This window comes from Pogoniulus pusillus, chromosome 27 (genome assembly GCF_015220805.1).
Source record: "Pogoniulus pusillus isolate bPogPus1 chromosome 27, bPogPus1.pri, whole genome shotgun sequence".
Taxonomy (NCBI): Eukaryota; Metazoa; Chordata; class Aves; order Piciformes; family Lybiidae; genus Pogoniulus; species Pogoniulus pusillus.
In genome coordinates, this window is record NC_087290.1 from 3,915,356 (window position 1) to 3,929,513 (window position 14,158).

Here is a 14,158-nt window from a genome sequence, read left to right on the forward strand (position 1 = left end):
CTCTGGCTCCACCTCGTGTCCCTGCCCCCCTCCCCGTGGTGGTGGCAGTGATGGTAGCCTGGCACAGCAGGTGGCACTGCCCCATGTCATGGAATCATAGAATCAAGCAGGTTGGAAGAGACCTCCAAGCTCCTTCAGTTCAACCTAGCACCCAGCCCTGTGCAGTCAACCAGACCATGGCACTAAGTGCCTCATCCAGGCTTGGCTTGGTTCTGCCCAAGGCTGGAGAGGTGCTGAGTCCTTGGTCCGGGGGTGCTGTGTGCCCCACTGTGTGGTCACAGCCCTGGGACACAGGAGGTGGGTGAGGGGACTGCCTGGAGATCCAGTGGGAAGCTTATGTCCTGTCCCACAGTGACAGCCCTAAGGACCCAGAGAGAGGTCTGTGCCCTATCCCAGTGGTGATGGCCTGTGAGAGAAGGAGGACATCCATGCCCTGTCCCATGGTGGCAGCCTAGAGACCCAAGAGGAAGTCCATGCCTTGTCCCATGGTGGCAGCCTAGAGACCCAAGAGGAAGTCCATGCCCTGTCCCATGGTGGCAGCCTAGAGACCCAAGAGGAAGTCCATGCCTTGTCCCATGGTGGCAGCCTAGAGACCCAAGAGGAAGTCCATGCTCTATCCCATGGTGGCAGCCTAGAGACCCAAGAGGAAGTCCATGCCCTGTCCCATGGTGGCAGCTTAGAGACCCAAGAGGAAGTCCATGCTCTATCCCGTGGTGGCAGCCTAGAGACCCAAGAGGAAGTCCATGCCCTGTCCCATGGTGATGGCTTGGGGATGAGGGAAGATTTTCAGGCCCTGACCTATGATGACAGCCTGAGGACACGAAGAGGGGTGTCCATACTCTGTCTTCAATGACAGCCCAGGGGATGAGGGATACATCCATGTCCTATCAGATGGTGATGGTCACAAGGATAAAGGGAACATCACCATGGTGGTAGTGCAAGGGATGATGGAGATATCCATTCTTTGGGAGCCATGGAGGTCTCTACAGCCTGTCCCACGGTGACAGTCTGGGTGATGAGGGAGATATCCATACCTGGTCCCATGGTGACTGATGGGGTGGGTGAGGAATACATCTGTGTGCTAATCCATGGTGGCAGCCCTGCAGATAAGGGTGCTGTCCGTGTCCTCCCCATGGTGACAGACCAAGGGGTGAGAGGTGTCCACGTCCCGTCCCTCGGTGACAACATGGGGAATGAGGAGGACTTGCCGTGGTGATGTCCCAGGGAAGGATGGGAACACTCATGTCATTGCCTGCCCACCGCGACAGGCCAGGGCGGGGAGTGGGGGACACCCATGCTGCTCCTCTCCCACAGTCACAGTCCGGTGGCAGTGGGGGACACTCATGTCATGCGATGCCCACGACGACAGCCCAGTGGGAGCGATGGGGACACTCACGTCGTCCCCACGGTGGCAGCTTGGTGGTGCTCGGCCCTGATCTGCCCGCGGTTCCATCCCCACGCCCCGTGTCCCCTCGGGGCCACCCCCTCCCCCTTGGCCCCGCCTACATCACCGTAGCCACGCCCCATTACCCGAGCCCCGGCCCGCCTGCCCTCGCCCATATCACCATAGCCACGCCCTATTACCCGAGCCCCGGCCCGCCCCGCCTGGCTCCGCCCACATCGCCATAGCCACGCCCCATTACCCGAGCCCCGGCCCGCCTGCCCTCGCCCATATCACCATAGCCACGCCCTATTACCCGAGCCCCGCCCCGCCCCGCCTGGACCCCGCCCCAGCCCCGCCCCCCGGCGGCCGCGCCTGCGCTCTGCTGTCGCCTGCTCGTCCCCGCCCGCCCGCCGGAGCCGCAGCGGCAGCGGCAGGGCCGGGGCCGGGGCTGGGGCCGGGGCAAGGGCAGGAGGGGCAGGGCCTGGCGCGGCGCCGGGCAGCGCGGCTGCATGAGGTTGATGCTGCTGTGCTGCACCTGGAGGGACGAGCCTATGGGAGAGGACGAAGGTGCGTGACCCGACCCCTCCCAACCCTGGATACCCCCCCCACCCACCTCCTCCCGCCTGACTCAGCGCTTCCGCCGCCACTGGGGTCCTGCGACCCTCTCCCCATCATCTAGTCCACGTCACTCCCTGCATTTCCTCTGCATGCCCTCCGCATCCTTTCTGCATCCCTGCATCACCCCCTGCACCCCTCATCCGGTCCACATCACCCACTGCATCCCTACGTCACCCCCTGCACTCTTCTTCCAGCCTGCATCCCCTTCTGTATCCCCCTGCACCTACACATCACCCCCTGCCTCCTCCATGCGTCTCCCCTTCCAGCCCACATCACCTCCTGCATCCCCCCCTTCTAGCCTGCATACCCCCCACACCCCTCTTCCAGACATCATAATACCTTGCATCCCCCCTGCACCCCCACATCGCCCTCTGCTTCCCCCCTGCACTCACATTCAGCCCACATCACCCCCTGCACCTTTCATCCAGCCGACATGACCCCATGCTCCCGCCCTGCGCCCTCATCTAGCCCATGTAGCTGCCTGTACCCTCCCTGAGCCCCCACATCCTCCCCTGCACCCCTTGTCCAGCCTGCATCACTCCCTGCATCCTCACAGCCCCACACTCCGACCTCTCCCCCCCGCACACTCCATGTCCCACTACTGCAGCCTCTCCAGCCTGCATCCCTTCCTGCACCCCACAAACACCCTGCACCTCGCTCTCTGCGCTATGATGTTCCCCCACATCACCCTGCCTCTTTCCCTGCACCCCCACATCCTTTCTGTGCACCCCCTGAACCCTTCATCTCGGCCTTCACCCCCACTGAACTTGCACCCCAGCACCTCTGCAGCCACCATGTCCCCCCGTCTCCTCCTGCACCCCTGTGTGCCCCAGCGCCCCTTTCCATCTGCAGTCCCCCAGCCAGCTCCCATCCTGCACCCCTTTGTGACCCCCTCTGCACCCTGCGTCCCCCAGCACCCATCCTGCACCTCTCTGTATCACTGTGTTGCTCCTGTACCCCATTCATGCTGCATCACTCAGCACCTTCTGTGTCCTCTCATGCACCCTGCACCCCTCCGTGTCCCCTCATGCACCTGGCACCTCTCTGTCACTCCATGCATCCTGCATGCCCTAGCACCCATCCTGCATCACCCTTATATGCCTCTATGCACCCTGCACCCCCAGCGCCCATCCTGCACCCCCGTGTGTTCCCCCATGCACTTTATGTCCCACTGAATCTCTCTTTTACACCACTTTCATTCAGCTCCCCCTTCATCTGTCCCTATCACACCCATCCTGCACCCCTTCATCCTCTCTTCTGCATCCTCACCTGCCCTCCTAAATAACTTCTGTAACCTGCCTGTTCCCTGTGCTGGATGAGCCCTGCACTCCCCCCGTTACCTCTGTGGGTCCCCAGTGCTACCCCTTCCCACCTCTGCATTCATCCTGTACCCCTGTATCCCTCCCTGCACCCCTGTATCCCTCCCCGTATCCCATCTTGCATGTCTGTATCTCATCCCTTACCCTGATGTCCCTCCCTACACCCATCCTGCACCCCTTCTTTCCTCCTTCATCCCCCTGCACTTTGTGCACCTATCCTGCACCACTTCATCCTCTCTTCATTTTCCCTGCACCCATTCTGCACCCCTGTACCTATCCTGTACCACTTCACCTCCATCACATCCTCCCTGCACTCTGTGCACCCACCCTGCCCCCTTGCATCTTCCTTTCATCCTCCCTGCCCCCCTGTATCTCCCCCTGCACCCCTTTGCTCCCCTGCACCCTGTGCATCCACCCTGCTCACTGACATCCCCTCTGTACTGCCTCCTTTACCCATCCTGCTCCCTTTTATCCCCCCCCTAATAACTCCTGCACCTTAATCCTGTGACATCCCCACCCTGTCACTCCCACCCTCACTGCACCCACTGCCCCTCTCCTACACCCCATCATCCCTGTGTCCCCCCACCCCTATAGGTTCCCAGGCATTGGAACTCATGGTCACAGCAGTGTCCCCGGGGGACAGGGACTCTAGAGATGGCCTGGCACAGTGCAGCCCTGGCTGGCACCACCATGCTGTGCCCCTGTCCTGTCCCCAGCCCTGGGGGTATCAGCACCACGACCTTGTCCCCGTTATGGGATCGATGGGTGGTTGAGGGGGTGGAATTCAGCAGGCTGGGCAGAGGGACTTCATCCTGGGGACTGTGCCTGGGTGCTGTTGTGGGGAGGATGGGGACAGTAGGAGGGTGACAGCCTTGTCCCCCTGCTGTTCCCCCCCATCCATGCAGGGACCGACCTGCCGGTGTGTGCGAGCTGTGGGCAGGGCATCTACGATGGGCAGTACCTGCAGGCGCTGAACGCCGACTGGCATTCCGACTGCTTCAGGTAGGAGATGGCCCTGGAGGCTCCGGCGTGCTCCGCGGGGTCGGGGACCGCAGACCCCCCAGTGCCAGGCGCGGCACAGCGCGTCCCAGGCGCCCGGATGCTGGCACGTCCCACGGGGCAGTGCAGGCGGCGAGGTGCAGCCGGCGCTCACGGAGCGATGCCCAGCCTGACCGGAGGGCTCTGCTGCCTGTCCCCCCTTGTCCCCCCTCGCTGTCCCTTCCTGCCTGGTGACAGGGTGCGTGGGCCTGATGTCACCCAGCCCACTCCCTCCCTGTTTCCTCTTTCACTCGAGCCCTCCCGGCAGTTCCACACCGAGGAGGAGGAGGAAGATCTTGGGTTGGGGGAGCGCAAAGGGCGACCGCGACCTATAGGAGGTCCCCGAGGGGCTGGGGATAGCGAGTGTGGTGGGGGGTCTAGGCTGGTGTCCCCCCCATCCCCTGGAGGATGCTGGCAGCGGTGCTGAGGAAGAGCCGGGTCCTGAGCGCCGGAGCCAAGTGAGTGTGAGCGGGTCGGGACAGGGCCGGACCCCCCTGGGTCCCCCCGACCCTCCTGGACCCCCGGGGTGCTCTGCTGTGTCCTGTGTCCCCCCATCAGCCCCAGCCAAAGCCGTGCGGGGACCACAGCTGGATCCGGCTCCCCCCTCCCCCCGCCTCCGCGGGTGACCAGCTTCCGGCAGCCCTGGGCTTGCTGATGCCATCCTCCTCCTCCTCCTCCTCCTTTTCTCCTCCTCCTCGTCTTTCTCTTCTTCTCTCCCCACCCCCCGGCCCCATTTACACCCCTGGAAGAGATCATCGCCTTCGCCCCCTCATGCGTGGGCTGGGGCGGGGGGAATGCGGCAGCGCAGAGGTTAAAGGGGGCGAGGCCACTCGGTCCGGTTGTGTCCCCCCGCACAAGCCCATGGGAGGCTCCGGGGCTCAGCGGTGGGGCGGGGGGAGATCGGGCGCCGTGACGTCATGGGGTGGGGAAACTCCGTGCCGTGACGTCACGCCTGGCTGGTGTTGGGGGGGGGGCACCTGCGTGTGCCCGCCCCCGCATGCGCGGGCAGGGAGGGGGGGACGGGACCGCGGCAGTCCCTCGGTGCCCTCCTGCAGTATCCCCTACAGCAACCTACGGCATCCCATATAGCACCCCCACAGCGACCTCCTACAGCACCCCCTGCACCCCTCCTGCAGCACCCCCCCTGCAGCACCCCCAGTATGCCCTAAAGTCCCCTACAGCACCTCCAGCATCCCCCTATGGCAAATCACCTCCAGCACCCCCCCTGCAGCACCCCCAGTATGCCCTAAAGTCCCCTACAGCACCTCCAGCATCCCCCTATGGCAAATCACCTCCAGCACCCCCCCTGCAGCACCCCCAGTATGCCCTAAAGTCTCCTGCAGCACCTCCAGCATCCCCCCTATGGCAAATCACCTCCAGCACCCCCCCTGCAGCACCCCCCAGTATGCCCTAAGTCCTCCTGCAGCACCTCCAGCATCCCCTATGGCAAATCACCTCCAGCACCCCCTGCACCCCTCCTGCAGCACCCCCAGGATGCCCTAAAGTCTCCTGCAGCACCTCCAGCATCCCCTATAGCAAATCACCTCCAGCACCCCCTGCACCCCCCCTGCAGCACCCCCAGTGTGCCCTAAAGTCCCCTACAGCACCTCCAGCATCCCCTATAGCAAATCCCCAGCATCACCCCTCCCAGCACCCCCTATAGCCAATCCCCTACAGCATCCCCCAGCACCCCTGCACCCCTCCTGCATCACCCTCCCAGCACCCCCTATAACAAATCCCCTACAGCCCCCCCTGCACCCCTCCTACCACATGCTCCCCAGTGCTCCCCCCCCAAGCAAATCTCCTGTAGCTTCCCCCCAACTCCCATAGCTCCCACCCAGGTGCAGCACTCCATAGCACAGCCCCCCCCTGCACCTGCCTGTGCACCCCCAGAATTCCCAGCTCCCTGGGTGCATGCCCCCCTGCACCCCCATCTCACAGTCCCAGAGCAGCTCCCTGCACACCATTTGCAGCACCCAGGGTGTTGCCCCTCCAAGGCTGGCATGTCCCTCAGCATGGTGGCACATCCCTCTTCGTGTCCATCACCAGGGTGTCACATCTGACTCTGTGTATGTGACCACGGTGGTATAGCTATGACCTGAAATGCCACATCCCTTCATGTGCCCATCACCAGGCTGGCACATCTAGCAGTAGAGTGGTATGTCCCTCTACCTGTGACCAAGCTGGCATGTGCCTGTGTCTGTGAGCTGGCTGGCATGTCTGTCACCAGGATGGCACATCCATCTGCGTGTCTGTGTCAGTGTGGTACATGTGTGATCAGGCTGGGACATCCCTCTGTGTGTCTGTGACCTGGCTGGCATGTCTGTCACCAGGATGGCACATCCATATCTGTGTGTCTGTGATCTGGCTGGCATGTCTGTCACCAGGATGGCACATCCATATCTGTGTGTCTGTGATCAGGCTGGGACATCCCTCTGTGTGTCTGTGACCTGGCTGGCATGTCTGTCACCAGGATGGCACATCCATATCTGTGTGTCTGTGACCTGGCTGGCATGTCTGTCACCAGGATGGCACATCCATATCTGTGTGTCTGTGACCAGGCTGGCATGTCTGTCACCAGGATGGCACATCCATATCTGTGTGTCTGTGTCAGTGTGGTATGTGTGTGATCAGGCTGAGGCATCCCTCTGTGTGTCCGTGACCAGGCTGGCACATCTGTGACCAGGGTGGCATGTCCCTCTGGCTGTGCCAGGGCAGTGTGCCCAGGGTGACACCTTGTTCCATGTATCCATGACCAGCATGGCACATTCTCTGTGTGCCTGTGCCAGGCTGGGATGGATCTCCTCCAGGTGTCCATGACACCAAGCTGGCACATCTCTCTGTGTGTCCATTACCAGGCTGGCATGTCTGTGACAAGGTTGGCATATCTGCAGCCAGTCTAGCACATCCCTCTGTGTGTCCAAGACCAGGCTGGCACCTCTCTGCAGGGCTGACACCTCCTTTCCCCATGCCTGTCCTCGCCTCATGTCTCCTGCTCTGTCCACCCCAGTGTCCTCACATGTCCCCTCACTGCCCCAGAACCATCTGCTGCCACCCTGGGGACAGTGACACATGGATGCAGTGATCCTGCAGCAGGGTAGGAAAGAAGGGAAGCAGCTTGCCCAGAGAGCCGTGAGGGCGAATGGGCACTGGCTGCCTCCTGGGGTGGCAGTGGTGACAGGGCAATGGTGGGGATGTGGAGACAAGGTGTCCTTGTCCCCTGCACAGGTGCTGTGAGTGTGGGGCCTCCCTGTCCCACCAGTACTACGAGAAGGATGGGCGCCTGTACTGCAAGAAGGACTACTGGGCACGCTTCGGGGAGCTCTGCCACGGCTGCTCGGAGCAGATCACCAAGGGGCTGGTCATGGTGAGCACCAGGGGGGTCCTGGGGGCCACCGAGAGGGTCACATAGAGCCCTGGGTCATGGTGAAGCACTATGGGGGTCCTGGGGGTCACCAAGAGGGTCACACAGAGCCCTGGATCATGCTGAGCATCAGGGCATCCCAGGGGTCTCTAAGAGGGTCACATAGAGGCCTGGGTCATGGTGAGCATCAGGGCATCCCAGGGGTCTCTAAGAGGGTCACATAGAGGCCTGGGTCATGGTGAGCACCACAGGGGTCCTGGGGGTCACCAAGAGGAACTCACAGAGCCCTGAGTAATAGTGAGCACTGAGTAGGATGCTGGGGGTCACAAAGAAGGGCACAGAGCCCTGGGTCATGCTGAGCACCAGGTGATTCTGGGGGTCTCCAAGAGGATCACACAGAGCCCTGGGTCATGCTGAGCACCAGGTGATTCTGGGGGTCTCCAAGAGGATCACACAGAGCCCTGGGTCATGCTGAGCACCAGGTGATTCTGGGGGTCACAAAGAGGATCACACAGAGCCCTGGGTCATGCTGAGCACCAGGTGATTCTGGGGGTCTCCAAGAGGATCACACAGAGCCCTGGGCCATGGTGAATACTGGGGGAGGCTCTGGAGTCCTCGAAGGGCACACACACAGAGCCCTGACCCATACCTGAGGTCCCTGAAAAGAAGATGAGGTAGGGAGGGGATGCAGCCTCCCCCTGCACAGGTTAGGTTCTAGGAATGGCAGGGGTGTCCTCTGGGCGTTAGGAGGATCCTGGATGGGATCTGCACCCATATTGGGGCTGGGGGATGCAGTAGAGTGGCTCAGGGTGGTGGGCAAGTGTCCCTGCAGCCATGTGCAGCCTGGTGGCATGACTGCCCACCCCTCTGATGCCATAGCTGTCCACCCGCCATGGCTCAGCCTGCCATTCCTTTGGCCTCGGTGCACCCATGGGTGCTCCCCGCACCCACGCTTGGTGCCCTGTACTCCTGGATCCCTAAGGCTGATGGCATCTCCCTGCAGGTGGCCGGGGAGCAGAAGTACCACCCCGAGTGCTTCAGCTGCCTCAACTGCCGCACCTTCATCGGGGACGGGGACACCTATGCGCTGGTGGAGCGCTCCAAGCTGTACTGGTACGTCCCAGCCAGGGTGGGTGGCTTCGTGGCGGTGCTGGGGACACACGCGTGTGCCCTGGCACCCCTGCGCCCACCCTGCTGCTCTCTGCCCGCAGTGGACACTGCTATTACCAGATGGTGGTGACGCCGGTGATCGAGCAGATCCTGCCAGCCTCGCCGGCCGCCCGCATCCCGCACACGGTCACCCTGGTGTCCATCCCCGCCTGCTCCGACGGCAAGCGCGGCTTCTCCGTCTCCATCGACCAGGGCTGTGGCACCGAGCACTCCCGCACCGTCCGCGTCCGAGAGTGCGTCCCTGCCCCCTCTGCCACCCTCCCCTCCCCGTGCCCGAAGGCATCCCACGCCCTTTCTGCTGATGCCAGCCACCGCGCACCGACTTCACGGGGTGGGAGGGGGTGGGGGTAGGGCCACTGTGTTCATGTCCGCTGGAGGTTGAGAGTTGGGGAGGGACTTTTTAGGCTGTCAGGTAGTGATAGGACTGAGGGGAACTGAACGAAGCTGGAAATGGGGAGATTCAGACTGGATGTTAGGAGGAAGTTCTTCAGCATGAGAGCGGTGAGAGCCTGGAATGGGTTGCCCTGGGAGGTGATGGAAGCCTCATCCCTGGAGGTGTTTAAGGCCAGGCTGGCTGAGGCTCTGCACAGCCTGATGTAGTGTGAGATGTCCCTGCCCATGGCAGGGGGGTTGGAAATGGATGATTCTTGTGGTCCCTTCCAACCCTGACTGATTCTATGAGGTGGTCAGAGGGACACGTGGAGGCATGTCACCAGCTGGTGGGGTGGTTGATGTGGACCATGGTGGCATGTTCCAGGCCATCAGGGTGGCTTGCTGGCATGCTAGCCTTGTCTCATCTGCCTGGGTGGGCTGTGGGCACGGGGCTGATGTCCCCCCATGTGCTTGGGATGGCTTATGTGTACTGTGCCAGCATGTCCCCATGCAGGAGGAGTGACTCGTGGGCAGTGTGCCTGTGTCCTCATCTGGTAGGGCTGACCTGTGGGCAGAGTGCCTGCCTCAGTGCCCCCAGCTAGCAGGGGTGACTCGTGAGCACTGTGACTGTGTGTCCCCATCCTGGAGGGGTGACTTGTGGGTACAGTGACAGCAGGTCTCTGTGGAGCAAAAGTGGCTTGTGGGCAGCATGTCTGCGTGTCCCCATCCAACATGGGCACCTTGCCTGCGTGTCCCCTGCTAGCAGGGGTGACCCGTGGGCTGTGTGCCTGCTTGTCCCTGTCTGGCAGGCGTGGCCCGTTGGCAGTGTACCCACATGTCCCTGTCTGGCAGGGGTGTCCCGTGGGCAGGTCGCCTACACATCCCCTACCTCACTGGGGTGACTTGTGGGTGCCATGACGACACGTCCCCCGGCTGGGGAGGGGTGACTCGCAAGGGACATGGCAGCCTGTCACCACTGGCTGAGGGTGGCTCGTGGGAACTGGGCCCCGACTTCCCCACCCATGACAGTGGGTGGGACATTGAGCCCCTGTTGCCTGCTGGCCCCGCAGGGTGGATCCAGACTGCATCAGCCCTGACATGAAGAACTCCATCCACGTGGGCGACCGCATCCTGGAGATCAACGGCACCCCCATCGGCCACGTGCCCCTGGACGAGGTATGCCCCCCCCACGGCTCGACCCCTACACTGCCCCCCCCGCCCCGTGCTGTTGCCCCCCCAAACCACCCCTGCCAACCTTCTCTGCCCCTAGATCGACCTGCTGATCCAGGAGACCAGCCGCCTGCTGCAGCTGACCATCGAGCACGACCCCCACGAACCCCTTGCCCGCGAGTCGGGGCTCGCCTGCAGCCCCCAGCCCACCCCCGCCCCTCCACCCTGCGGCGAGCCCGGTGCCATGCGCCAGCGGACCGTCATGTAAGGCCACCTTCTCACCCAGCTGTCCCCGTGGGGGTCCTTCCTTGGGAGCTGGCTGACGCTGTGGGTCCCGCAGGAGGAGCTGCAGCACCGACAAGTCGCCGGGCTCGGGCTCGGTGGGCTCGCCCGCGTCGCAGCGCAAGGACATCGGCCGCTCCGAGTCGCTGCGCGTCGTCTCCCGCGCCCACCGCATCTTCCGCCCCTCCGACCTGATCCACGGCGAGGTGCTGGGCAAGGGCTGCTTTGGCCAGGCCATCAAGGTAGGGCCACAAGTGTCGTGAACATGAGGGGCTCAGCCCCCCAACTCCAGGAGGGGGGATATGGCAGAGGTGCGAGTGGTAGCGAAGAGCTCAGTCCCTGTGCCCCCTGCCAGGTGACACATCGGGAGACAGGAGAGGTGATGGTGATGAAGGAGCTGATCCGTTTTGATGAGGAGACGCAGAGGACCTTCCTCATAGAGGTGGGCATCCTGTTTCTTTAATGCCACCGGTTTGCAGTGGGGCACACAAGGGATGGTGCTGTCTGATCCCGGTCTCCACGCTGAGCTGGGGTACTGGAGTGGAGGTAGCTGGGGCACCAGGAGGTCTGGGCAGCCCTGCCTGTTTGGTGGAGGGCACACAAGCAGTGGCTGTGCCTGGGTGGGTGCTGAGTGCCTCGGGGTGCTGTGCAGGTGAAGGTGATGCGCTGCCTGGAGCACCCCAACGTGCTGAAGTTCATTGGAGTGCTCTACAAGGAGAAGAGGCTCAACTTCATCACGGAGTATATCAAGGGGGGCACCTTGAGAGGCCTCATCAAGAACATGGTGAGCAATTGTCAGGGGCAGGTCAATCCCCCCCCACCCCACAGCCCTGGTGGGGTCGGGGGATTCCTCTCCTTCGTCTTGTTCTCTGGCAAATGCTTTCTCCTGCCCCCAGGACAGCCACTACCCCTGGAGCCAGCGGGTCAGCTTTGCCAAGGACATCGCTGCTGGCATGGTGGGTGCCACTGAGGGATGGGTGGGTTCCACTGGGGATGAGCGGGTGGGAGGAGTGCTGGGGTGGGGGTGGGTAGAAGGACTGTGGGGATGGAAGTGCCCCAACTCCCAACTCATCATTCCTCCAGGCCTACCTCCACCTCCATGAACCTCATCCACCGTGACCTCAACTCTCACAACTGCCTTGTGGCGGAGGTGAGTCCCACCTCAGTGGTGCCCTCCCCCAGCCCAGGTAGTGATCTCGGCCCCCCTGTATGGCTCCCCCCATGCCTCACCCCTCTCCATCATCCAGAACAAGAGCGTAGTGGTGGCTGATTTTGGACTGGCACGGCTGATGGTGGATGAGAAGAACCAACCTGAACATCTCAAGAACCTGAAGAAACCAGACCGCAAAAAGCGCTACACGGTGGTGGGAAACCCCTACTGGATGGCCCTGAGATGATCAATGGTGAGCCTGGCTGCAGTGCCAGCAGGGGCAAACCTGGCCAGCAGGGTGGCCTCTCTCCAAGCAGGGGGACACTTAGTGCGGCATGGAGAGGATGTGAAGCATGGCTTGACCCATCTGTTCTGCAGGGAGGAGCTATGATGAGAAGGTGGACATCTTCTCCTTTGGCATCGTCCTGTGCGAGGCAAGTACCATCGGGCTTGGGGTCTTCCCACTGGGATTGAGGTTCCTACTGGAGTTGTGGTCTGTTACTGGGAGTTCCATTAGGATTGGAGTCCTCACTTGGGTTGTGGTCTTCAGTTGAGTTAGGCTTGGGATGTTCCACTGGAGTTGGGATCTTTGCTGGAGCTGAGATGTCCCACTGGGATTGGGTTCCTCACCGGGTTTAGGTTCCACGTTGGGTTTGGGTTCCTTGTTGAGTTTAGGTTCCTCATTGGGTTTTGGTTACCCTCTTGGGGCTGAGCCTGCTCCTTCCCTCCTGCCCTCCCCCAGATCATCGGCCGGGTGAGCGCTGACCCTGACTACCTGCCCCGCACCACTGACTTCGGCCTCAATGTCAGAGGCTTCCTGGACCGCTACTGTCCCCCGGCCTGTCCCCCCAGCTTCTTCCCCATCGCCGTCTGCTGCTGTGACCTGGACCCTGAGAAGCGGTGAGTGGTTGGGGCCCCCTCGCCCCAGGGGACCACTGGGAGCTGGTGGCTGGGTTGGGGAGACAGGGCCGGTGGAGCTGCCCTTTGTCTCCCCTTCTCTTTCAGGCCGTCCTTCAGCAAGCTGGAGCAGTGGCTGGAGACCCTCCGCATGCACCTGGAGATCCGCCTGCCCCTCAGCTCCCAGCTGGAGCAGCTGGACCGAGCCTTCGGGGAGATGCACCAGCGGGGCGAGGGTGGGCTGCCCACACCCCCCCGGTAGAGCACCTGCACCCCCTCCAAAGCCACGGGAGAAGGAGCTGCACCTGCCGCCAGCATCTCCTCCTGATGCCACCACCCGCGGGGCTGGATCCCCGGGGGCTCCCCGGACGAGCTCCCCACCAGGGCTGCCAGTGCTGCTGCCTACACCTCTGCCCACACCGGCCCTGGGAGCTGGCTCTCCCTGGGGTTTCATCCACCCCCTTACCCCTCCCAAGCCGTAGCTCTTGCCCCCAGGACAAGCCTGGCCGGCCACACTGTGGGGACAGTCCTCATGTCCCTCCACCCTACCATCCTGGCTCACTTCGCCTCTGCACGCCCGGGGGCTGCGTGGCTGCTGCACCCCCCGAGCCCCGTGGGCTCCCCCGTACAGAGCCGCAGCCTCGCGGCGGTGCCTTGGCTTTCCGTGAACTTGCACTGCGACACAGGAGGGACCCCCCCTGGGTCCTTTGGTGGGGGGACATGGCCACAGACCACCCCCCCCAGGGGAGCGCAGGTCCCGGGGTGTCCTCGTAGCAACACCCTCATCCTCAGCCAGACCCTCTCACGCTGCTTCTACCGGTACCCCAGGCTCGGGGGGCTGCCGGCACCCCTGGCCGAGTGAGGGCTCCGTGGTGGGGGACTGAGGGGATGTGACACCCCTACGAGGTGAGGACAGGCACATAGCAGTCCCCACCGTCCCCACATCCCCGCTGCCTGTGACCACGCATCCCTGGAGCCATCCAGAGGGACGTGGGGGGGAAGGGGGATGGATGTAGCTCGCCTGGGTGCCCTGGAGCAGGGCTGGCTGTGGGGGGTGCGTGTGTGCGTGGGGGCCGGGGCCGGTGGGGGGGGGGGGGGGAGGGGCGTGGCGCCACGCGGTGCTTTTCATGCTCTTTATTCAGGTTCATTTTTCTGTAAGATATTTAAAGAGAAGAGTTTGTATTATTTTTTCATACGACCTAGCGTTTGCCATTTGTCACTGCCTCCTCGGTTCTGCTTTCCCCCCAAGGGATCAATCAAACTGTGAAGCCTCTCCGCGCCACTTTTCTTGCCCGGGAAGTCAAGGCGCTGATGTCCTCTCTGGAGGTTGGGAAGGGAACTCAAAACTGTGATGTACCCCGAGCCGTGAGTCAATAAATCCTTCCCCGCTCGCT

General features: G+C 62.6%; 1 protein-coding gene across 1 annotated transcript; it reads left to right on the forward strand.

Annotated features, from left to right (window-relative positions):
• Positions 1 to 1,797: 1,797 nt before the first annotated feature.
• On the forward strand, positions 1,798 to 14,158 carry LIMK1 (LIM domain kinase 1). Its single transcript, XM_064166123.1, is given in 18 exon segments — positions 1,798 to 1,951; positions 4,227 to 4,323; positions 7,588 to 7,726; positions 8,727 to 8,836; positions 8,935 to 9,126; positions 10,336 to 10,441; positions 10,536 to 10,699; positions 10,776 to 10,959; positions 11,073 to 11,159; positions 11,370 to 11,501; positions 11,614 to 11,673; positions 11,801 to 11,812; positions 11,814 to 11,867; positions 11,965 to 12,100; positions 12,103 to 12,120; positions 12,246 to 12,301; positions 12,610 to 12,767; positions 12,873 to 14,158. Coding segments are annotated over 18 exon segments (1,917 nt in total). The 5' UTR covers positions 1,798 to 1,893; the 3' UTR covers positions 13,027 to 14,158.